General features: G+C 43.9%; 2 protein-coding genes across 9 annotated transcripts in view; both read right to left on the bottom strand.

The window, feature by feature from the left end:
* Positions 1–2,922: 2,922 nt before the first annotated feature.
* Positions 2,923–20,409, bottom strand: LOC110500101 (CCR4-NOT transcription complex subunit 4). 6 transcript variants are annotated; one of them, XM_036959543.1, is made up of 13 exons: positions 20,153–20,409; positions 18,180–18,418; positions 17,093–17,290; positions 14,611–14,697; positions 12,766–12,867; positions 12,298–12,423; positions 11,763–11,890; positions 11,381–11,611; positions 8,316–8,373; positions 7,798–8,092; positions 6,652–7,206; positions 5,976–6,239; positions 2,923–5,529 (listed from the first exon to the last, which is right to left on the bottom strand). In XM_036959543.1, the coding sequence occupies exons 2-13, from the start codon at positions 18,351–18,353 to the stop codon at positions 5,138–5,140; spliced, it is 2,610 nt and encodes an 869-aa protein (XP_036815438.1). In that variant the 5' UTR covers positions 18,354–18,418; positions 20,153–20,409; the 3' UTR covers positions 2,923–5,137. The 6 variants fall into 6 exon arrangements, with proteins under 6 accessions (XP_036815438.1, XP_036815430.1, XP_036815446.1 ...); XM_036959535.1 differs by having other exon boundaries at positions 18,180–18,386; XM_036959551.1 differs by having other exon boundaries at positions 5,979–6,239; positions 18,180–18,386.
* A 124-nt stretch (positions 20,410–20,533) lies between these two features.
* zgc:136858 (Indigoidine_A and YeiC_kinase_like domain-containing protein) overlaps positions 20,534–22,942 on the bottom strand; it is a 29,485-nt gene continuing 27,076 nt past the window's right edge. For 2 of the 3 annotated variants that reach the window (XM_036959567.1, XM_021577251.2), the window contains exons 15-20: positions 22,632–22,760; positions 22,127–22,241; positions 21,731–21,868; positions 21,318–21,484; positions 21,137–21,219; positions 20,534–21,046 (exon numbers count right to left, since the gene is read on the bottom strand). In XM_036959567.1, the coding sequence (XP_036815462.1) occupies positions 20,845–21,046; positions 21,137–21,219; positions 21,318–21,484; positions 21,731–21,868; positions 22,127–22,241; positions 22,632–22,760 (834 nt within the window). In that variant the 3' untranslated portion in view covers positions 20,534–20,844. The remainder of the gene's footprint in view (positions 21,047–21,136; positions 21,220–21,317; positions 21,485–21,730; positions 21,869–22,126; positions 22,242–22,631; positions 22,761–22,942) is intronic. The other variant, XM_036959569.1, reaches the window with a different exon arrangement.

Genomic DNA, 22,942 nt, shown 5'->3' with positions numbered 1-22,942 from the left:
AGTATGTGAAGTGCTTGCTGTGTGAAAGCACTCTATTTTCCTGCTTGTCTGTGCGCGTAAGTGCCTGTGTGTCCGATCGGCAACACAGTAGTGAGAGAGAGCAGTGCCTCCCCCTCTACTGCCTCTGTGTTGCTGACTCATTGTCACTGCCCCAGAATCTGCTGGCTGTCTGCATTATTCACCGACTCATCTTCCTCTGTTAACTGGTACTGTCTCCTCAGCACCTGGACTTGGCCGGCTATGGGGACTGTGCTGGTCCGTGGGGTCAGTGCTGGGATGGCCGTGCAGGCCCTAGGGGCCAGGCATCAGTGGGAGCCGGGGGACTTGTCTCAGAGGGCATTTCCAACCTCCAGCCTCCCCAGCCCTAAATCACTTGGCCTGACCTGTGACCCCCCAAAAAATCACTGTAAGCGTTTAACTACGGATCTACAACTTTTTATTGTTATAAGGCTGAATGTATTGAGCAACACCTAATGCCGGGCTGACTTTAGTACCATGGGGGCTAGTATCAGAGGACAGCTCCAGCCATCCTGGCCAGGAAACACCTCACCTCCAAGAGGAACAACCAGTCACAATACCCAGCAGACCAGAGGCAAATAGAAGAGGATAACGAACGCTGCTTTGCCTCCCGTGAAAATGATAAATATAGGTAAGTATATTCCAGCAGCGTGTAGAAGTCCCAGTGGGAAGACCAGAGGTCACATTATGGACGACGTTGGATTCATAGCATAACCTTTGCCTCAGAAAGTAACACTGCATTTACATAAGAGGACATTAAATGTACAGCTTTAGGTAGGAGGGTAAACAACAAGGTGTTGTAAGCCACACAGTCTGGGAAGACCACAGGTAACTTATGAACAAGGTTGGATTCTCATATTGTGATTCATTAGCATAACCTTGATTATTTCTGACTTGCCTGACTGATTTAACTCGTAGGAAGACGTTGATTAACAAGAAGGTTCAGAACAACATTCTAGAAGCCTGGGGTTTGAAAAAATAAATAAATCACACTGGGAAGACCACAGGTAACAGGGACAATGTTGGATTCATGCCCTTTTAACCTTGCTTTGGATTAAACTAATTCATGAACAGTAGACATTCATTCATCAAACACCCAGAGGCAAGAAGAATAACCTAACATTACAATTTTGTCACCGCAGTCCATGAACGAACGCATGGGGTGAGATCTCACAGGAAAGACAGGAAGTAAAACAATAGTGTTGGACTCTTATAAAGTCATGATGCATTAGCATATCCTTGACTATCCCTTATGTAACTAATACAAAAGACATTGATTCAATTATAAAAACGGTAAACATTGTTCTACCAGCGTGAGGTGTTGAAGTCACACCGGGATTCTGTCGCCACGGTACATAACTGACAGTAGTGATGTCACAGGATCAGTTTCCCTCCAGTGTTGCCTTCAATCTGTCTGAGGTCCTACAGAGTGAGCTATAGCAGTACACTGCTATTCTGCTGCAGGTAGCCACATAGTACTGCATGGGCTGGCTGGCTGCGTGGACCAGGTTGCACTGCACAGGAGGTGGGTGAGGACTGCATACAGTATGCAAGAACACACACACACACACTCCTACCTCTCAGACAAACCCTCAGATCTGAGAGCACCATCTAGCTGGCCACATACTCCTGCCAACTTTTCAAAGTCAATAAATCAATGTAGGACAAAGTCAATTTGATATCAGTTGGGACAGAATTAAAAACAATTACAGGGGTTTTACAGGGGATAAACAATGAAGACGCAATGTACTTAGAGATAACCTTCAGTACCTGAGCGTCAACATCCCACTGAGCTCTCCCAACTGTTGTCGGGGGAAACAGGGTCTCCGTCTCAAACAGCATCCTATTCTCTATGTAGTACAATACAGGGCTCTGGTCAAAAGTAGTGCACTATATATGGAATAGCGGGCCATTTGGGAAACAACAGACTAAATTTGGGAAACAACAGACTAAATTTGGGATACAACAGACTACATTTGGGAAACAACAGACTAAATTTGGGAAACAACAGACTAAATTTGGGAAACAACAGACTAAATTTGGGAAACAACAGACTAAATTTGGGAAACAACAGACTAAATTTGGGAAACAACAGACTAAATTTGGGATACAACAGACTAAATTTGGGAAACAACAGACTAAATTTGGGAAACAACAGACTAAATTTGGGAAACAACAGACTAAATTTGGGAAACAACAGACTAAATTTGGGAAACAACAGACTAAATTTGGGAAACAGACTAAATTTGGGATACAACAGACTAAATTTGGGATACAACAGACTAAATTTGGGATACAGAGCCTCAGCAGGGAGAGAATACTCTGCCCCCTGGTGGAGAGAAAGTAAAAATACAGTCCTGAAGAAATGTCTCTCTTTAACATTTAAGTAATGATTGATTGACTTGAGTTTATGTGGTGTCACATTTAAGATCATTCAAATTTTCTACTGGTCTTAAAATGCAGGTATTCGCAGTGTGGAAATCAAGCTGACGTTACATCAGAAACATTAGGGGTCTGTTTCCTGTGGAGATCAAGCTGACGTTACATCAGAAACATTAGGGGTCTGTTTCCTGTGGAGATCAAGCTGACGTTACATCAGAAACATTAGGGGTCTGTTTCCTGTGGAGATCAAGCTGACGTTACATCAGAAACATTAGGGGTCTGTTTCCCAGGCGCAGAACAAATCTAGTGCTGGAGTAGAAAGCATGCTCAAATGGACATTCTCCATTGAAATAGGGTTTTAGTCCAGGATAGGATTTCATCCGTGTCCAGGAAACAGACCCTACGAGTTGTAACACTGGTTGTATCGACATGTTATGACACTTCAGAACAGTCAATGTAATACTTTAACGACAAGGAAACGTGACAGTGTGTGAATCTGTGAAACAAAAAGAGCCAAATCGAGCACTGGGTTTTTCCATTTTATTTAAGGTTTCTTTTTCCAGACCTGCAGAGGACAGTTCAATTCCTTTAAGCTCCTCAATGAGTGTTTAACTCAGCGTCATGTTTAAAACCACGGTAGTACGACTGACTGTTGGTTTCTCCTGGATCAGTTCTTGTTTCTGGTGAATACTGTTTTTAATAGGGGACGGCAGGAGAAAGAGGGAGAGAGAGAAAGATGGAGAGATCATGAGTTAAGCCTAAAAGAAAGAGGCTGTGAAGGGAGGAGAGGTTATTCATTCTCTTGGCCCATAGGAAGGCAGAGAGCTCCTTGGATTAAATTGCAAGCCGTCGTTTGTCAGCTTGTCTTGTAGCACTTTACGATATCACATTGCATTATTTCCATTCTCAGAGGTTTTATACAGATACATATCAGAACATCTTGACACCCTTTCCCAATCACTCAAGCGTCTCTCATTAATTCATGGTAAGGCCTCGTTGAAAGCCCTCGCGGGTCTAACAAGGTGTAAACTTGTAACGCTATTGGCTACCCTTATTAGTATTAGTTTTGACCTGCATATCCTGGAAGCCTTTTCATCAACACCTTAATTTCTGTTTTGTCTGCTTTCTGGTAGTTCTCCTGATAAGGGTTTAGCTACTGGAGGTGCCACACAGTGGCACTGTGTATAAGACCAAATCCTGGTTTCAGGACGTCCCAGTATTAGCCTGTAATACTCCCAACAGTTTTTAAATACTGTACTTTTTTTCCCTAGCCTCGACGCCAACCGCTCCGTTTCACCAGAATTAGCAGTTAGCGTGCCGAGGTCTGGTATCGCGAGTCTTGGCCTATTCTTCTTCCGACCAGCGAACAGTGGCGAGACTCTTTAACCAGTCGGCCAGCCCTCCTGTTAGGTGGTGCTACTTCCTCTGATACAGAGGTTCAACTGAATCTTCCCTCTACTACAGGACGGGGCACCATGACCCCTGACCCCAAAGGGATGAACGTTGGTTTTAATGACCTGCATGAGACAAGTCATTGGCTGGGCGCGTTCCAGGCAGACTACATTGCAGTCGTCTGCCAGATCTCACAACGCCTGGATAGGTGTTCTCAGCTAACCAGTTAAAATCAGCTATAGCTGATCAGTTCTCAGCTAACCACATATGATATAGCAGTCTGACATTGACTTCAAAAGGTTGATCATTGGTTGCTGCATTGAGTGCAGCACGACTACAATCTAGTCGGCCTGGAACGTCACCATTGTGACCGTGTGTCTAACATGGAAACCGTAGCATGTATAGTCTACCTGTGCCCTCAACTCACCCCTCCTGACGTCTTAGTCCGCCCATCTCTGTCTGCAGAATTTCCTGTCATCTGAACCAACTACGACAAGTCCCTCAACAATAGTTCTCGAAAGATTCCCAACCATACCTGTTAAACCGTTAAACTGAGGCATTTTGCCACATGCCCAAAGTGAACCGCTCCAGGGCTTCTCTGCAGCGAGGGAGCGTAGAGTTTCATCCAGGTCTCCTGTTCTGTTGAAAGTGGGGTTGATGAGGGTTTTTAGGGCAAAGCTTTAAGAGCAGATTTCCATTAATTTGGTTGCTTCATCCTCAGAGTAATCGTGACTTCACTTCTTTCACCCATTTCATATTTAAATCACGAGTTAACTTCTTAAAATTACCCACGTTAATCTTGTTTCCTGTGCGTTTTGTAGTGATCGACTTCGGCGACACCATACCTAGTACTGCTCCTGTTCTCCGTGCTCGTCTAGATCATAAAGAACGGACCTCAAGTGAAGCTCACAGCAGTGTCTGATCCCAAATAAATTCACCCGGGTCATATTCATTATGCACCAAACGAAAGAAAACTAAGTGAAACCGGCAGGGACTACATGGATTTATCTGTCCAATAAGAAACACTTTCCGTTTTCAAAATGTTTCACAACTACTGAACACACCCCTGACTACTGGAGCTCACAGTAAGGCATTGACTTGGTCGGTGGCAGGCCAAAAGGGAGGGTAACTAACAATGCATGTCATGTGACACGGGGAAAAGAAAGAAAAAAAAAAAAGGAACAAACAGGCCGTCAGAACAGAACAAAAAGATAGAAGTTTAAAGGACAAAGAAAGCAGCCTTGTTATTTTGTTAGCTAATAATTCTTCATAATTTGATAATCTGCAGATTGGTGTGTGTGTACACTGTATCTGTATCGGGTTGGGACACTGCTGTAATCTGTCTTTAGTGTCGGTCTCCGGCGGTGGTACTGTTTAGCAGCTCGGTAGCGCCCTGGCCTGGGGGTCTGAAGGCTGTCTGGAAGCCTGGGGGAGGGCTGTGAAACTGGCTGGGGTTGGCCTGTGTGGGTTGGGCCAGGCTGGGAAGGTAAGGGGCCCAGCCGGAGCCAGCTCTGTGGTGGAGGGGGAGGTGTGGGTGTGAGGCAGCCTGGTCTAGGAGGCCGTGGTGGTGGCTGTGGAGGGACAGGTGCTGTTGGTTCTGGGGCTGCTGGGGGAGAGAGGAGCTAGGCAAGGCAGGGCCGTCCATCTCGGTCAGGGCCTGGAGGGACTTGAGCCAGTGGGGAGGGTTCTGGTCTTCTTGGAAAAGGTCTAAACTGTTCCCTGTCGAGGCTGGGATGCCTGAAGAGAGGAGAGAGATGGATGAGTGAGTGAGTGAGAACTGTAGGACAGAGTTTCCCAAACTCTGCATGCTTTGGTTTTTGCCCTAGCACCACACAGCAGATTCAAAATAGCCAACTCATCATCAGCCTTTGATTAGGGCAAAAACCAAAACATGTACCCAGAGGGAGCCCTCGGGACCAGCTGGAGAAACCATGGAGACCCACTTCCATTTAGTATCTTTAGTGCAGTCTACAGATCTCCATGGAAAACAGTGACTATTGTTGGTGAGTAGAGTATCCTGGCTAAATAAAGATGACATGTCCAACTCTGCTTATAACACTTTCAAGCCTATCTTAATAAGTTAGTGTAAATAGTTGTTAAATATCCGCATGTTATATGACAGAATAAAGTCATTATCATCATCGCATTGTACCCGTGTAATAAATACGTCTGGGGTTACTCACTACCTGTGATGATGGCTGGGTCCATCCAGCTGGCTGTACCGTCCCAGCTGAGGCTGTGTGATAGCCCCCCTGGCCCATTTAGCCCCCCAGGACCCCCCAGGTGGTTGGGCCGCCCGATGTGGTTCACACTGGAGGACGAGGAGGAGGAGGAGGAAGAGGAGGAGTTGGGGAGACCGCCGAAGTTGATGTTTATGTTGGGGAGGAGAGCTCTCAGGCCAGCCTGCCATTCTTTCACATTGAGGCCATCTATAGAACAGCTGCTTTCTAGAGAGAAAACATATTTAATTAGAAAATAAGCAGTGCTGATTTGCTTCATTTATTACAGATTTTATGAATCCACACCTTCACAGGTGGCTTTGGACTGCCATCTTGTGGCCAGAACACAGAACTACATTACATGTCATTTGTCATTTTGACCTTGCAGGAAACATGGGAGAAATCGGCAAAACGATGACATGTTTTGACATTCAATGCTTGCTACAGTCCTACTGGACAGACTGTATTAAACATGACTCAAACAGGGTTGGGGTCAACTGAATTTCAATTCAGTCCATTCAGGATTTAAACTGAAATGCCAATTTCAATTTTTGTTTAATTCCTGAATTGGGACAAGACATAACTTACTCCTAACCTCAACACTCCAAGAAGACAGAGCCAGGGTCTTATAACAACCTACCCGATATGGGGATCCCTCCCAGCCCTGTACTGTGGCGCTGAGGAGGCATGCTCAAGTCCAGGAAGTTTCCGTGTCCCCCTCCAGCGTTGGCCAAGTGGTTCAAGTGTGAGAGGTGATTATTGTTGCGTGCCGAGGGAGACATGTCCATCCAGGGATGCCGAGAGGCTGTGGCGGCCTGGGCAGCCTGACTGCCACCATGATGACTACTCTGACTCTGGGAACCAGGGAAACTAAAAGAACTATAGATTTGCCTGTGGTGGAGCTGAGAGAGGCGGGGTGGAGGTCCAAGGCTACTGGGGAAATGGTTGGGGTTGGAGGGGGGCAGGTGAAGGCCGTGGTGGGACCCGGGGTGGTGGAGGCTGAAGGGGCCGGGGGACCCCAGCGGACTGGGCTGGTCCTGGACTGACAGCTCCTTCTCTATGAGGTCAGCCAGGGCCTTCCTCGTGATGTCGAAGGGGTCGAAGCCTAGGTCGTCGTCCTGCTGTTGTGTCTTGGATGAGGAGCCGAAGCCGAAGGCCGCCTGCCAGTCTGTGGAGGACGAGACCGGTATTGTGTCTGGGGAAGGGAGAGAACCATGGAAAACTTATCTAGTGGTTATGTTTCAAAGTTGAAAAGCAGTGGAGCAGACACTGCACTGTTTTTTTTCACCCCTTGTTTTGTTGTGTCCAATTGTTAGTAGTTACAATCTTGTTGCAACTCCTGTACAGACTTAGGAGAGGCGAAGGTCAAGAGCCATGCGTCCTCCGAAACACAAGCCAACCTAGCCGCTCTGCTTCTTGACCCAATGCGCATCCAACCCGGAAGCTAGTTGCACCAATGTGTCGGAGGAAACACTGTACACCTGGCGACCAGGTCAGCGTGCACTGAGCCCGGCCCGCCACAGGAGTCGCTAGTGCTCGATGAGACAAGGACATCCCTGCCGGCCAAACCCTCCCTAACCCGGACGATGCTAGGCCAATTGTGCGCCGCCACATGGGCCTCCCGGTTGCGACAGAGCCTGGGCGCGAACCCAGTGTCTCTGGTGGCACAGCAGTGCCTTAGACCACTGCTCCACCCGGGACGCGACACTGCACTGTTAAAAGGAAGCATCGTCTACTAAACAGTGTGTGTGTGTGTGTGTCTCAGTGTCTACCCCACACAACCCACCTGATGCGAAGAGGCTCTGTGGTTCAGGGGTCATGGGCCAGTCGGGTCCCCCTCTAGGCGTGTTTGGGAAGGGGGGCAGGCCAGACGGGATAGGGTTGGGTTGTCTGAAGTTACTGTTGTCTGAGAACAGCGACTGGGACTCTGCAGCAGCTCCCTCGAAGGGAGAGCGGGCGGTGAGATCCACTACACTGATAGGAACCACCAGACTGCTCGGGGGTCTGGTCAGCCCCGGAGGAGAGGAGGGGGACTCACTGTTAGGCATCTGGAGAGGGGGGGGGGGGGACATTGGTAATGTCTGTGACAATGTAACATTTGTAAGAAATAAATCAGCTATATTTGAAATGGCCCAGAAGAAACTGTATACATATATTTAACAATAATTTCCCTAAATAACATCAATATGTTCCTCATGTAATAAAGTCATTATCTATATACTTATACACATCTTGAAAACACATGTAGAAAGGTTCAAACATTTCTGTACTTCTACATTAGGTCATTAGTAAAGGTCTTCGTACCTGTTGTAATGCCTCTCCATTCACCATACTTATTGTTTCCGGAGGTTTGTCGCTGGGACTAAAGAGAAACAGACTATGATTTTCATGGCCCACCACCAGCATTTAAAACAGACCAAAAGGAGACCCGTTTGGCCTGGAAGTTATAGCCTTTTCACTTTATTGTGCTGACCTGAATCAAACTAGGGCCGGCTTGGATTCTCTCTTCACACAGCCCTTTTCAACACGATTCCAGAAACTATAGTGAATGTGTAACCATGCAGGACAGAATAGTACTGCCTGCCTTCTCAGTAAGCTTGGTTTAACCCTCCAGTATACAGTATAACATCTCTGTTGTCATTGTAAAATGGACTAAAGTCTTAGTCTTGTACAGTGCCTTCAGAAAGTAGTCTCACCCTTGACTTTACACATTTCGTTGTGTTAAAGTCTGAACTTAAAATTGATCAATTGTAGATTTTTTTTGGTCACTGGCCTACATACAATAACCCATAATCAAAGTGGAATAATGTTTTTACAAATTAATTTAAAAAAAGTTAAAATGTCTTGAGTCAATAAGTATTCAAACTGTTATGGCTTAAATAAGTCCAGGAGTAACAGTGTGCTTCACAAGTCACATAATCAGTTGCATGGACTCTGTGTGCAATAATAGTGTTTAACATGATTTTTGAACGACCACCTCGCCTCTGTACAGTCAACGACCACCTCGCCTCTGTACAGTCAACGACCACCTCGCCTCTGTACAGTCAACGACCACCTCGCCTCTGTACAGTCAACGACCACCTCGCCTCTGTACAGTCAACGACCACCTCGCCTCTGTACAGTCAACGACCACCTCGCCTCTGTACAGTCAACGACCACCTCGCCTCTGTACAGTCAACGACCACCTCGCCTCTGTACAGTCAACGACCACCTCGCCTCTGTACAGTCAACGACCACCTCGCCTCTGTACAGTCAACGACCACCTCGCCTCTGTACAGTCAACGACCACCTCGCCTCTGTACTAGGTACAGTTAATGACTACCTCGCCTCTGTACTAGGTACACACATACAGAACTGTAAGGTCCCTCAGTTGAGCAGTGAATTTCAAACAGATTCAACCACGCAGACCAGGGAGGTTTTCCAATGCCTCACAATTTCAGGGATTTCACCATGAGGTCAATGGTAAATTTAAAACAGAGTTAAATGCCTGTGATAGGAGAAAACTGAGGATGGATCAACAACATTGTAGTTACGCAACAATACTAACCTAAATGACAGTGAAAAGGAAGTCTGTACAGGAAAAATAACTATTCCAAAACATGCATCCTGATTGCAATAAGGCACTAAAGTAATACTGCAAAAAAAACGTGTTCAGCAATTCCCTTTTGTCCTGAATACAAAGTGTTACGTTTGGGACAAATCCAATACAGCACATTACTGAGTACCACTACATATTTTCAAGCATAGTGGTGGCTGCATTATGTTACGGGTATGCTTGTAATCTTTAAGGAATGGCGAGTTTTTCAGGATAAGAAAAAAAAACTGAATGGAGCTAAGCACAGGCAAAATCCTAGAGGAAAACCTGGTACAGTCTGCTTTCCACCAAAAACTGGGAATGAATTTACCTTTCAGCAAGACAATAACCTAAAACACAAGGCAAAATCTACACTGGATTTGCTTACCAAGAAAACAGCTAATGTTCCTGAGGGGCCGAGTTACAGTTTAGATTTAAATCTACTTGAAAATCTATGTTAATACCTGAAAATGGATGTCCAGCAATGATCAACAACCAATTTGATAGAGCTTTAAGAATTTAGAAAATAATAAATAGGAAAAAATAGTGTATAATCCAGTTGTGGAAAGCTCTAAGAGATTTACCAAGAACACTGTAAATCACTGCCAAAGATGATTTACCAAGAACGCTGTAAATCACTGCCAAAGATGATTTACCAAGAACACTGTAAATCACTGCCAAATATGATTTACCAAGAACGCTGTAAATCACTGCCAAAGATGATTTACCAAGAACGCTGTAAATCACTGCCAAAGATGATTTACCAAGAACGCTGTAAATCACTGCCAAAGATGATTTACCAAGAACGCTGTAAATCACTGCCAAAGATGATTTACCAAGAACGCTGTAAATCACTGCCAAAGATGATTTACCAAGAACGCTGTAAATCACTGCCAAAGATGATTTACCAAGAACGCTGTAAATCACTGCCAAAGATGATTTACCAAGAACGCTGTAAATCACTGCCAAAGATGATTTACCAAGAACGCTGTAAATCACTGCCAAAGATGATTCAGGATTGTGAATACTTATGTAAATGAGATATTTATGCATTTCATTTTCAATAAATTTGCACCAATTTTTTAAAACATGTTTTCATTGTCACTATGGAGTACCCATGTTGAATTCAGGCTGTAACAACAAAATGTGGAATAAGTCAAGGGGTATGAATACTTTCTGAAGGCACTGCATATCAGGGGTTCTCAAAGTGTGATCAAGGTACTGCAGGGGGTCTGTGGCCAGATCTCTCAATCTATATCCACCCACACAATTTTTTAAAATTAATATTACAAAAAGAGAATTTTGGCCAAGGGATCCATGGAATATATTTAAAGTGTGTAATATTAATCTATAATGTATGTTCTTAACTCTGGGCAACATGGGCCTCGGAGGCTCACAGACATATTGATATCCACAGTACTCCAATTATACATTTTTTCAACTCAATACTATTCCCTCCCCCATTTAATAAAAAAAAAACTTAACTGCACTGTAATTTAAGTTTTAAAAACTGCGAAGTTCTCTCTGCCTAATGGCAAAAAGTGTAGAATTACGGGAAATTCGCTTTAAATCTGCATTATTGTCTCTCCGATGGCAAAATGCGGGCCTTTTAAAATGTTCCTTCCCCGGGGCTGAGACTTGGTTCGTCTGGCCATGTAATGCAGAAGTCATAGTAAAAAATTCCTTGTAGGCTATTTGTTAAAATGGCACTCAAGTAATGTTCTGATTATGAGGGGATGCTTTCACAAAAGTGGTCCATTACTCAAAAGGTTTGAGAAGCCCTGTTCCATATTACCTGTTGCTGTCACAGTTAGAGGAGAAGGGGGACAGGGCTGCACCCTGACCAGACCCCATCTCCAGCTCGGTGTCCAGCCCCAGGCCAAGTCCTAACCCATCGGAGGTCATGCCCTCTGGGTCCAGGCAGCAGTCTAGCAGCGGAGGAGACTTCCTGTCCTCTGACAGGCCATTGGCCAGTTTGCCACCGTACCCCGATTGAATCGGCCACCCATCTTTGCCATTGTTGGGTCTGTTGTGATAAATGGACAAATGTCTAATAAAGAGATGTTGTGTGGTGGAAATCGATAGAAGCCTAAGGTGGTCAAGCGGTTAGTGCCACAGCCTCCGGGGCAAATATTTACTGTTGGGTAGATAGGGGGAAGCCAAAATACCAAACATACCTGTGTGTAGAATTTGAAGATCTGCTTTTTGATTTTTCCCCTGCACACGGTGACGTTTGTAGAAAGCTTGGGTTCATTTTGTAGAGGTCCTGGAGTAGTGTTTGCTCGTATTCTTGGTGTTTCCCAGCCTAAGGACAAACATAATAACGTTAAGTCATTTAAGCAGTGAATCATAAACACACAACGCTCCCACTGTTCGCCACAGACACCTACTCAATTCAACTGTGTCGCAGCTTCCACCTAGACCCAGATCTAGCATGACAACGACATTAGGAATTGGCTATACAGCACATCCAGATCTGGGACCAGGCTAGCTTCAAATAACATTAATACTGAGGTCCAAAGTCACTTGAAGTAAGAACATGGAAAAGGCAGATACTAAAACATCCAAAAAGGAAATAAAAGAACAAGATCTAACCGGGGACAAGGTAAACACACAGGCAAGGACAGTACATGACGTCAAGAGAAAGTTGTTAGGCATCTCTATTCACCCACCAACAAATCACACAGGAAGAAAAAAAAAAGGATATGTTACCTGCATCTCCTCTTTAGTAAAGCTAGCCGCCTCGTCCCCCAGCTCATGTAGATACATACAGTCTGGTTTGGGACACTGCATGCTTTTGAGGAAGTAACTGCAGTATTTTGTTGTACCTAAAGAAGCCTGCATTAAAAAAAAAAAATACATGATTTTAAATACAGAAAGGAGAGCTCAGTGAAAATGTACTTGACAAATGTTATCTTCAGTTGTTGCCCTCTAAATCATATTATTACATATCTAAGACAAAAGGTCATATAGCATTTAAGATAAGGAACGTTATCAAATAAAGTACGATCTTACAATAAGTCTACAAACAGTTACTTCTAGGACCAGTTTCCCAGACAGATTAAGCTTTGTCCTGGACTAAAATGCTCCTTCAATGGAATTTCTCCATTGAGAATTGTTATCCAGGATTTGGTTTAATTCGTGTCCAAGAAACTGGCCCTGAATGTCTGTTTCGGTCACCTTGAGTGTTCTGCCGTCCACCACTACATTGTTTACACATTGTATTGCTCTGAGGGCGTCTTCAGAGCGGATATAGGTGACATAGGCACTGGCACTGGGACCCTGTGGATCAGAAAAGTTATAATAATAATAATAATAATATTCAGAATAGGTCATAAGAAAACACACTGCTTTGTTAGAGATGTATTGAGAGAAACCCACTTTTGAATTCAATCCCACTTTTTATGATCTGACTTTTCTCCAAAGTAATTGACAGCACAGACACCTACCCACTCAAGCGTTTTTCTTTATTTTTTCTACATTGCAGAAAAAAAATAGTGAAGATATCAAAAATATTTACTAACACATATCGAATCATGTAGTAACCAAAAGTGTTAAATCTACGATTCATCAAAGTAACCTTGATGGCCGCTTTGCACACTCTTGGCATTCTCTCAACCAGCTTCACGAGGTAGTCACCTGGAATGCATTTCAATTAACAGGCCTACCTTGTTAAAAGTTCAATTCCAAATTCTTTACTTCTTAATGCATTGAGCCAATCAATTGTGTGGTATACAGAAGATAGCCCTATTTGGTAAAATACCAAGTCCATATTATGCCAAGAGCAGCTCATAAGTATAGAGAAAGGACAGTCCATCACTACTTTAAAACATGAAGGTCAGTCAATTCTGAAAATTTCAAGATCTTTGAACGTTTCAAGTGTAGTCGCAAAAACCAAGAGCTATGATGAAACTGGCTCTCATGAGGGCGACCACAGGAAAGGAAAACCCAGAGTTACCTCTGCTGCAGAGTACAAGTTCATTAAAGTTACGAGCCTCAGAAATTGCAGCCCAAATAAATGCTTCACAGAGTTAAAGTAACAGACACATCTCAACATCAACTGTTCTGAGGAGACTGTGTGAAGCAGACCTTCATGGGAGAATTGCAGCATATAAACCACTTCTAAAGGACACCAATAAGAAGAGGATACTTGCTTGGGCCAAGAAACAAAAGAAATGGACTTAAGACCGGTGGAAATCTATCCTTTGTTCTGATGAGTCCAAATTGTAGATTTCTGGTTCCAACCGCCGTGTCTTTGTGAGACGCAGATTAGGTGAACGGATGATTTTCGCATGTGGTTGCCACCGTGAAGCATGGAGGAGGAGATGTGATGGGGCTTTACTGGTGACACTGTCAGTGAATTATTTAGAATTCAAGGCACACCTAACCAGCATGGCTACCACAGCATTCTGCAGCGATACGCCATCCCATCTGGTGTGCGCTTAGTGGGACTATCATTTGTTTTTCAACAGGACAACAACACAAAACACACCTCCAGGCTGTGTAAGGGCTATTTGACCAAGAAGGAGAGTGATGGAGTGCTGCATCAGTCCTCCACAATCACCCAACCTCAACCCAATTGAGATGGTTTAGGATGAATTGGACCGCAGAGTCAAGGAAAAGCAGCCAACAAGTGATCAGCATATGTGGGAACCCCTTTCAAGACTGTGGGTAAAGCATTCCAGGTCAAGCTGGTTGACAGAATGCCAAGAGTGTGCAAAGCTGTCATCAAGGCAAATGGTGGCTAATTTGAAGAATACAAAACACATCTCGATTTGTTTTATACTTTTTTGGTTACTACATGATTCCATGTGTGTTATTTCATGGTTTTGATGTCTTCACTATTATTCTACAATGTGGAAAAGAGTAAAAATAAAGAAAAACCCTTGAATGAGTAGGTGTGTCTAAACTTTTGACTGGTACTGTATATATTTTAGTATGGCGATAGAACCCACGACTGTTCTCCGTTACCAACCTAAGTGTGCTACCCTCCTCCCAAGTGAGCCACAAAGAACCAGTTCTTACCTGTGAACCTGCATATGATGTGCTGTTGTTGATGACCACCTTGTGTATTTTCCCAAACTTCCCAAAATACTCTGGCCTTTTTAGAACCTGTGCAGAAATGAATAGAGATGGAGACATTTCTCACAAACAAAGCTTCATAAATACAGTCGAGGGAAAACAAATATAGCTAGGTCAGTAGACCGGAAATATGATCAAGTAACAGAATAGTAAGAAGAAATTCTGAATATCTTTGTCCAACTACTTAAAGCAGGGCTCTCCACCGCTGTTCCTGGAGAGCAACCCCTCCTTCAGGTTCACTCCGACCCGGTTCCTGGAGAGCAACCCCCCCCTCAGGTTCACTCCGACCCTGTTCCTGGAGAGCAACCCCCCCTTCAGGTTTTAACTCAGACCCCAATTGTAACTAACCTGATTCAGCTTATCAACCAACTAATTATTAGAGTCAGGTGTGTTAAACTAGGGTTGGAGTGAAAACCTACAGGAACAGGGTTGGAGTGAACAACTCATGGATACAAATGTTATGTCTCTGTGTGCAGTTGAGATGATTGACATTAGCTTAGGGCTTTTGCTGGAAGTCTCCCAGTACAGTAGCCAGCTCCTTTCAAAAGCAGGAAAATAAATCTAACTACTGTAAAGCTGGGGTAGTTATTTATTAATGCTAATAGATATATATATTTTTTATGGTTATCCATTTTCTGTCCCAATGTAGCATAGAGATGTACAGAGATCGCAATGTTGTATCCGTCTCAATGGGATTTCCCACGGACTCACAAACACCATAAATGGGACAGATACAACAATTGTGACCTCTACATCTCTATGAGAAATACAACCCCAAGTCTCGAAATCTTGCAGTATCCCTTTAAAAAATGACTTCAGTAAATTTACCGCGTCGTGTTAAAAACTATTTCCAATCAAATCAAGTGCTTTTGATCTCCACCGGCATCTGTGAACATCAAATACTCTAACAATAAAACGATGTACTCTGCACATAAGCAGGAAAAAAACAACATTTCCCAGGTAAAAAAAAAAAAGTGTGCATGGGTTAACTGAAGAAGGAATGGGATAGTATATCACGTTACTTACAGAAGAAACCTATGGCATTTGTCTGAAATCAGATGAGAAAATATGGATATCTTAAAAACAACTAATTACCTAGATGTCTCCTACACTATCGATGATGGACTCACATTTTGGTCGGTGAGGCTTCAAGAGGAAAATCCTCAAAAAAGGCTAGTTCAACTAGGGTTGCAAAATTCAGGAAACTCACAAATTTCCCATGTTTTCCAAAAATCCTAGTGGTAAGATTCCCAATTTCTGGAAAACTTGGGTATTTCTGGAATTTTGCCACCTTAACAAAAAGGATCTAGATACTCTGAATGATCGGCTATGAAAAGCCAACTGAAATTTACTCCTGAGGTGCTGACTTGCTGCACCCTCGACAACTACTGTGATTATTATTATTTGACCCTGCTGGTCATCTATGAACATTTGAACATCTCGGCCATGCTCTGTTATAATCTCCACCCGGCACAGCCAGAAGAGGACTGGCCACCCCTCATAGCATGGTTCCTCTCTAGGTTTCTTCCTAGGTTCTGGCCTTTCTAGGGAGTTTTTCCTAGCCACTGTGCTTCTACATCTGCATTGTTTGCTGTTTGGGGTTTTAGGCTGGGTTTCTGTACAGCACTTTGAGATATCAGTTGATGTACGAAGGGCTTTACAAATACATTTGATTGATTGGCCTATACGGATATAGTAGATCTACACTGAGTATTCCAAACATTAGGAACACCTCCTCTTTTGCCCTCAGAACAACCTCAATTCACCAGGACCCGCACTCTACAAGGTGTTGAAAGCGTTCCACAGGAATGCTGGCCAATGTTGACTCCAATGCTTCCTACAATTGTGTCAAGTTGGCTGGATGTCTATTGGGTGGTGGACTGTTCTTTATACACACAAAGGAAACTGTTGAGCATGAAAAACCCAGCAGCATTGCAGTTCTTGACACAAACCAGTTTGCCTGGCACATACTACCATACCACATTCAAAGGCACTTCACTTTGTCTTGCCCTTTCACCTTCTGAATGGCACACACACACAATCCATGTCTCAATTGTCTCAAAGCTTAGAAAATATTTAACCCGTCTCCTCCCATTCATTTTATTTATTAAACTAGGCAAGTCAGTTAAGAACAAATTCTTATTTACAATGACAGCCTAGGAACAGTGGGTTAACTGTCTTGTTCAGGGGCAGAATGACACATTTTTTACCTTGTCAGCTCGGGGATTCAATCTAGCAACCTTTTGGTTACTGGCCCAACGCTCTAACCACTAAGCTACCTGCTGCCCCATGATCTACATGGGGCAGTTTTAACAAGTGACATCAATACGGGATCATCATTTTCACCTGGTCAGTCAATGTCATGGAAAGAACATCTAATATACACTCAATGTATATTAATGTAGTAAGCTCATAGGTGTCTCACCTCTGGATCTGCGAGCCTTTGAGAGAGCCCGACCACAAACACCAGGTTTCTCTGCACCACCCTGACGCTGGCCAGGTGTTTCCTGTTCTCTGTCACCTTCTGCTTCTTCTCGTTCTGTTTCTGCTTCTTCTCATTCTTTATCCTCTGGATCTCCTCCTGTGACAGGGGCTTGTACACCGCAGGGTCCTCCGGGTACGGCTGGATGGTAGGAGCAGAGATAGACAGGTAAACTCACCTATACAGACTATAGGTATATCCTTCTGGGGAGTGTTAGGAGCTGAGTAGAATCATTTCTGTCTCTGATGGATGAATAAAGTAGTATTACATTATACTAGATCAGTACTCTCCAACCCTGTTCCTGGAGCGCTACTGTCATGTAGGTTGTCGTTCCAACCGTAATCAAGCGCACCCGATTATAATAATTTGCTGGTTGATAAGCTGAATCAGGTTAGTTACAACTGGGGTTGAAACGAAAACCAACAGGAGCGTAGCTCTCCAGGAACAGGGTTGAAAAGCCCTGTACTAGACTGTAGGTCACATTTCCATAACCCCAACGAGCCAGCCTTTTTCTGCAGACGGGGCAGAGGCCGTTCTCGTCTGTGCGGACACGGGGCCAGCAGAAGTGTAGGAGAAAGGCTAGGGGGTTAGGATAGGTTAAGTACCTATCTGCAGGCGGGGCAGAGGCCGTTCTCGTTTGTTCAGATGCGGTGCCAGCAGAAGGGCTAGGGGTTAGGATAGGTTATGCACCTTTCTGCAGACAGGACAAAGGTCGTTCTCGTTTGTTCAGATGCGGTGCCAGCAGAAGGGCTAGGGGTTAGGATAGGTTATGCACCTTTCTGCAGACAGGACAAAGGTTGTTCTCGTTTGTTCAGATGCGGTGCCAGCAGAAGGGCTAGGGGTTAGGATAGGTTATGCACCTTTCTGCAGACAGGACAAAGGTTGTTCTCGTTTGTTCAGATGCGGTGCCAGCAGAAGGGCTAGGGGTTAGGATAGGTTATGCACCTTTCTGCAGACAGGACAAAGGTTGTTCTCGTTTGTTCAGATGCGGTGCCAGCAGAAGGGCTAGGGGTTAGGATAGATTACTTACCTTTCTGCAGGCGGGACAGAGGCCGTTCTCGTCTGTGCGGATGCGGTGCCAGCAGAAGCGGCAGATCTGGTAGCCACAGGTGCAGGGGAAGAAGTTGACGTCGTCAATCTCCAGCGGCTCCATGCACAGAGGGCACTCCATAGAGTCATCCTTCATCTCGGGGCTGTGGGACATCCTATGGTACGGTGAAGGGAGCAGGTGTCACGGCTGGGAGGGAGGAGCGTAGTACGGGATGGGAGCTTTAGTAAGACATCAAGTTATCTTAATTGTCCCAATTGGGAAATGTGTTGTGCAGTCAGGATCCAACAATAAACATTAAAAACATACATGAAACAGTGAGATGGATAAAAAGGGACAGTCATTGTTGAAAAGTGCAGCAATAAATAGACATTTCCTTTCATGTGCAGATGATAGGATAGAGACTGGAAAGACAATTCTGCTCCTCACAGACTCTATTTTGACTATTTTCTAAGTAGGTAAATAAATAGTCAACAATTGATAGGTTTCCATCCAATTGGAAACAGATTTGCATGCAAATATTCAAAAATCCCTATAAAAAGTAAGATGCGCATTTTCCATCCAGAGATGTGTTCCCATCAATTTAGTTTGATATGGCTATTATATCAATATTTGCACATAAACAGCTTCATTTCTCACATAATTAATTTTACCAACACAAAAAGATCACCTCTTGTAGCTTATTTTGTTTCGTTGACATTTTTTTAATTTAACAACAAATCTGCTGTTTCCATCAAGCTTGTAGAAACTTTTTATCTGACATAATTTACTCGCATTAAAAAGGCTGGATCGGACACCTGGATAGTGGAGAACATTAATAGTACACTAGTGACAACGCAAAACGTAGGCCTAAATCAGACCTGCTCACTTAACTAGTGGTACTGGTGTCTTAATATTTTAGTAGTCGAAGCTGAATGTTATGAGGATCATCACCAACTTCTGCCTGTGTTACAGGTCAATTGGCAACAGCTTGACACGAAAGTAGCAGATTGTGGTAAGGACAGCCAGCCACAAACACATTATGTGATGTTGTTTAGACAGTAGGAGGGCGTACCTTCTTGTAGCTGTCAACTGTAATAGATCAAAGACTGATTAAAAACCAGGCCTATTGAATGTTGGGGTTTTCTCAGTTCGCGCTGGTCTTTAATAGAAATAGATTGCAAACTGGAAGTCACTCAACCAGTGAGCTAGCTAGCTGATTTACAAGTAACGGCCATTGACAAACTAGCTTACGTTAGCTCCATGGGTAACACTAGTTAACCAACTAACATTAGGTACTTTCCAATATAATAGTTCAAACGCATATTTAAATCCGTTGCTAAACTACAGCGGACATAGCAAACATTCCCCTCAACAAATAATGCAGGTATACAAGTACTATAAGCAGCAATGGTCAGATGACTGATACTATGAAGCCAAATAGCTAGGTAATTAACGTTAGCATGCTGGTAATGGTTTGCAATGATTCTCTCCTGTGTTAACATATGTTAGTTAGCTCGCAAAAAAAAAGCCGGTCAGGTGCCTAAACAATAAAAATAGGAGTAAGACTCAAGTCAACGAGTCAAATGCCGTCCGTTTGACATTTTGCTTTGAGTAAATACCCAACGTTCACATGACAGGCACTGTCGTGTGAATACAAAGTGACAGCTTGTTAACCAACGAAAGTGCTAAGAGGCTAACATTAGCCAACAAGCTAACTTCAGAATCTAGGCTAGTTAGCGACTGCGGCCTACTAACGTTAGCTTGCGAGCTAACAGACTCAAGACACAGTAAACGATTGACATTAGATTAAATCCACAACTAGCTAGGCGTCAATGCAAAAATGATTGGCATTGAGGCAGAAACTGTATACATTCGTTCATGCACTGTATAAAATCGTTCAAGCTAAATGTTATGTTACCACGAAATTACCAGCAGACAGTTACAATAATAGTTTCGACTAGCTAGCTACTTACCCTGTACGTATTACAGGGATTCCAATCCAAATGGACAGTCACACCAAATTGGGCGGGGATTGCTGATGTCTCTGAACTGTCCAGATTTGTATAGACACTTGAGATTATGTTAGGCTTATTATTGCGCTATAATTCAAAAAGCTTGATAGATGTTTTGTCCTTTTCTTGTTTTGTTTTTTTTATCTGTAAAGAAGATACGCTCTAACCACCATCTTAGCTAGCATTAAAATAGGGAGGAGTGAATGAAGCAAGCATTCAGTAAGTACTGCGGCGGCGCAGAAGGTTATCAACAGTGCATTGTGGGAAATATAGTTAATTGCATTTTCAGTCAACATACCTATGATAGGCCTAGGATAGGGCATTTGAAATACAGTAGTTTAGTAAATCGAAGCATTAAAGTATTTTATTGAAAATTATGACAAAATGTATACAAATGAACAGCATCAGGGGTGCAAACAATCACATAATGGAATGCTAGACAGTCAGGGAGCATAATAAATTCCCAAAACGATGGACAATATTTAGCACATTTTGCAATGAAATATAACCAATTTTCAGTGCAGCTCTCTGGACCTCGATGAAGACCAAATGCAGCACATTGGATAAAATGAGTTTGACACCCCTGAACTAAACATTGAAAAGTTATGTTGATGGTTGAACAAGATAATAACATAATAGTAATGGATCTTTCTTCATTCCTCCATCCACAGGAGGTTGGGTTGAGGCCACGATTGGGGTGGTTGGAACTTGTTTGGGTCCACAGAGTCTGTGGTCAGAGTGGTGCAGACGGGATGTGGGGAGGCCAGTGACAGGCGTGCTGCCAGGAGCCCCATCCTAACACAGCTGTGAGTGTCTCTGCTCTGGAACATACCAGCCAATATCCCACCTGCAAGACTGAGGAGGGAAGAGAGGGAGGGGTGTGTGGGAAACCAACATTCACCTATGGAGATTTTTTTGTTGTTTAATCCCTAGATAGCTACCGACCTATCTCCGGCTCCTGAGACATTCACCATTTCGGCTGCGGTCTGAGCCAGAGCAAAGTAGTGGACGGCACATAGCCGACCCTTCTGGAAAACAAAAAAACATCATCACCATAATGTTCTGAGATATAACACACATATATATAATATATATATATATACACACACACATAGTATCATCTTACCCTTGTTCCTCTCCTAGGCTGCAGGTCTACAGACCCAGCGTTATGTTCTCCACACAGCAGCACTCCCATGGCCCCCAGGGTCACCACCACACACTGCAGGTGGTCCAGCAGGGGGCGTGCGAGAGCCATGGCACAGCTCAGCACTTCCTCCACAGAGCTAGGCAGCGCTGACACCACAAGACAAGATCTCATCCTCATTATTCAGACAGGAGTTTGTGCATGATGATGATCTTTCAAACAAAGACTTCATAGTGTGTGCATTACCTATTATACTAGCCCGGACTATGGTCACTGTTACACCAAGCATAGGAGTTGGCTCCACAGCACAAAGATAGCTGCGTCCAGGCTAATTACATATTATATACAGTAGGCTCCAGAAATGATCTCAGTGCAGGAATTACTGACTATCATACCTGCAGGTGTCAGGAGGCCCAATGCCTTGTTCATGGTACACAGCTCAGTCAGGTTGGGGGAGGTGTAGGCCAGGGCTTTCCAGCTGTCTGACAGGAAAGGCTTGCAGGCCTTGTCACAATCAGTTGGCTCATACCACACTGCAACACAAGTTTATCACATCAGGGTCTGTATTCATATAGCGTCTCAGAGAGGGAGTGCTGATATAGGATCGTTTTGCCTTTTTAGATCATAATGAAAAAGATGACATGGGGAGGGAGGACCTGATCCTAGATCAGCACTCCCACACAGATTCTTTGTGAATATGGGCCCTGATCACACAGCGATGCACTGATGGTAAGAAAATGGTGATTGATCACTATTGATGACTGTCAAAGCGTTCAGCTCTATATGCTAACCTGGCACTGCATGCTTCTTGGCAACAGAGCAAACATAGTTGATGGTGGAGACGGGTATATTGCCGTCCAGACAGATGAGAGAGGCTGCTGAGAGCTTCTCCTCAAACTGGGACACCTGTATGTAGAGATGGGCAAAGTTGTTATTTTTCAGTTCTATTCTATAAAAAACACAATAATGAACAAGAACATTAGATATGTGTACTTTTATGTGTAGTAAATCAGATTATTTTTTACAGTTTAAATGTAGATGAAGTACCTGCTTCATAAATATTTATTTTTATTAAACCTTTATTTAACTAGGCAAGTCAGTTACATTTTCAATGGTGGCCTACCCCAGCCAAACTCGGACGACGCTGGACCAATTGTGCGCCGCCCTATGGAACTCCCAATCACTGCCGGTTGTGATACAGCCCGGAATCAAACCAGGGTCTGTAGTGACCCCTTCAAGCCCTGAGATGCAGTGCCTTAGACCGCTACGTCACTTGGGAGCCCCAGAAATACTCACATACTGCTCTGTGATTTGCTGGTGAATGTCCATGTCGCCTAATCCCAGACTCAGATCACCGCTCTCAGTGATTACGGCACAATACGTGGCAGTCCGCTGCTCCTTAAGCACAGCAATACCACTGGTGTTCTAAAGGAAAATCAAAAGAGGAAAGAATGTCATGCCAGAATACTATGGGAGAGAGGGATTCATTCCGCTTTGCACATGGTCATAACTTTCAGTTGTTACCACTTATTAAAAGCCCGATTTAGAGTTGAGATAAGTAACTCGCACAACTCTGATTTGAATGGAAACGTGCTGATCTCAACTCA

The sequence above is a fragment of the Oncorhynchus mykiss genome, chromosome 2 (assembly GCF_013265735.2).
Source record: "Oncorhynchus mykiss isolate Arlee chromosome 2, USDA_OmykA_1.1, whole genome shotgun sequence".
NCBI classification, from domain to species: Eukaryota; Metazoa; Chordata; class Actinopteri; order Salmoniformes; family Salmonidae; genus Oncorhynchus; species Oncorhynchus mykiss.
Note: the sequence above shows the minus strand (reverse complement) of the source record. Positions and strands in the feature narration are given on the sequence as shown.

Bases quoted from the DNA above. Each gene is read 5' to 3' on its own strand.
- LOC110500101 (XM_036959543.1), bottom strand. From the start codon at position 18,353: ATGTCCCACAGCCCCGAGATGAAGGATGACTCTATGGAGTGCCCTCTG. The intron at 14,698-17,092 runs GTGAGACACCTA...ATTTCTGCACAG, and splicing joins AAAGGCTCGCAGATCCAGAG to GTTCTAAAAAGGCCAGAGTA. The intron at 6,240-6,651 runs GTAGGTTGTTAT...TTTTCTCTCTAG, and splicing joins GGGAGGGATCCCCATATCGG to AAAGCAGCTGTTCTATAGAT.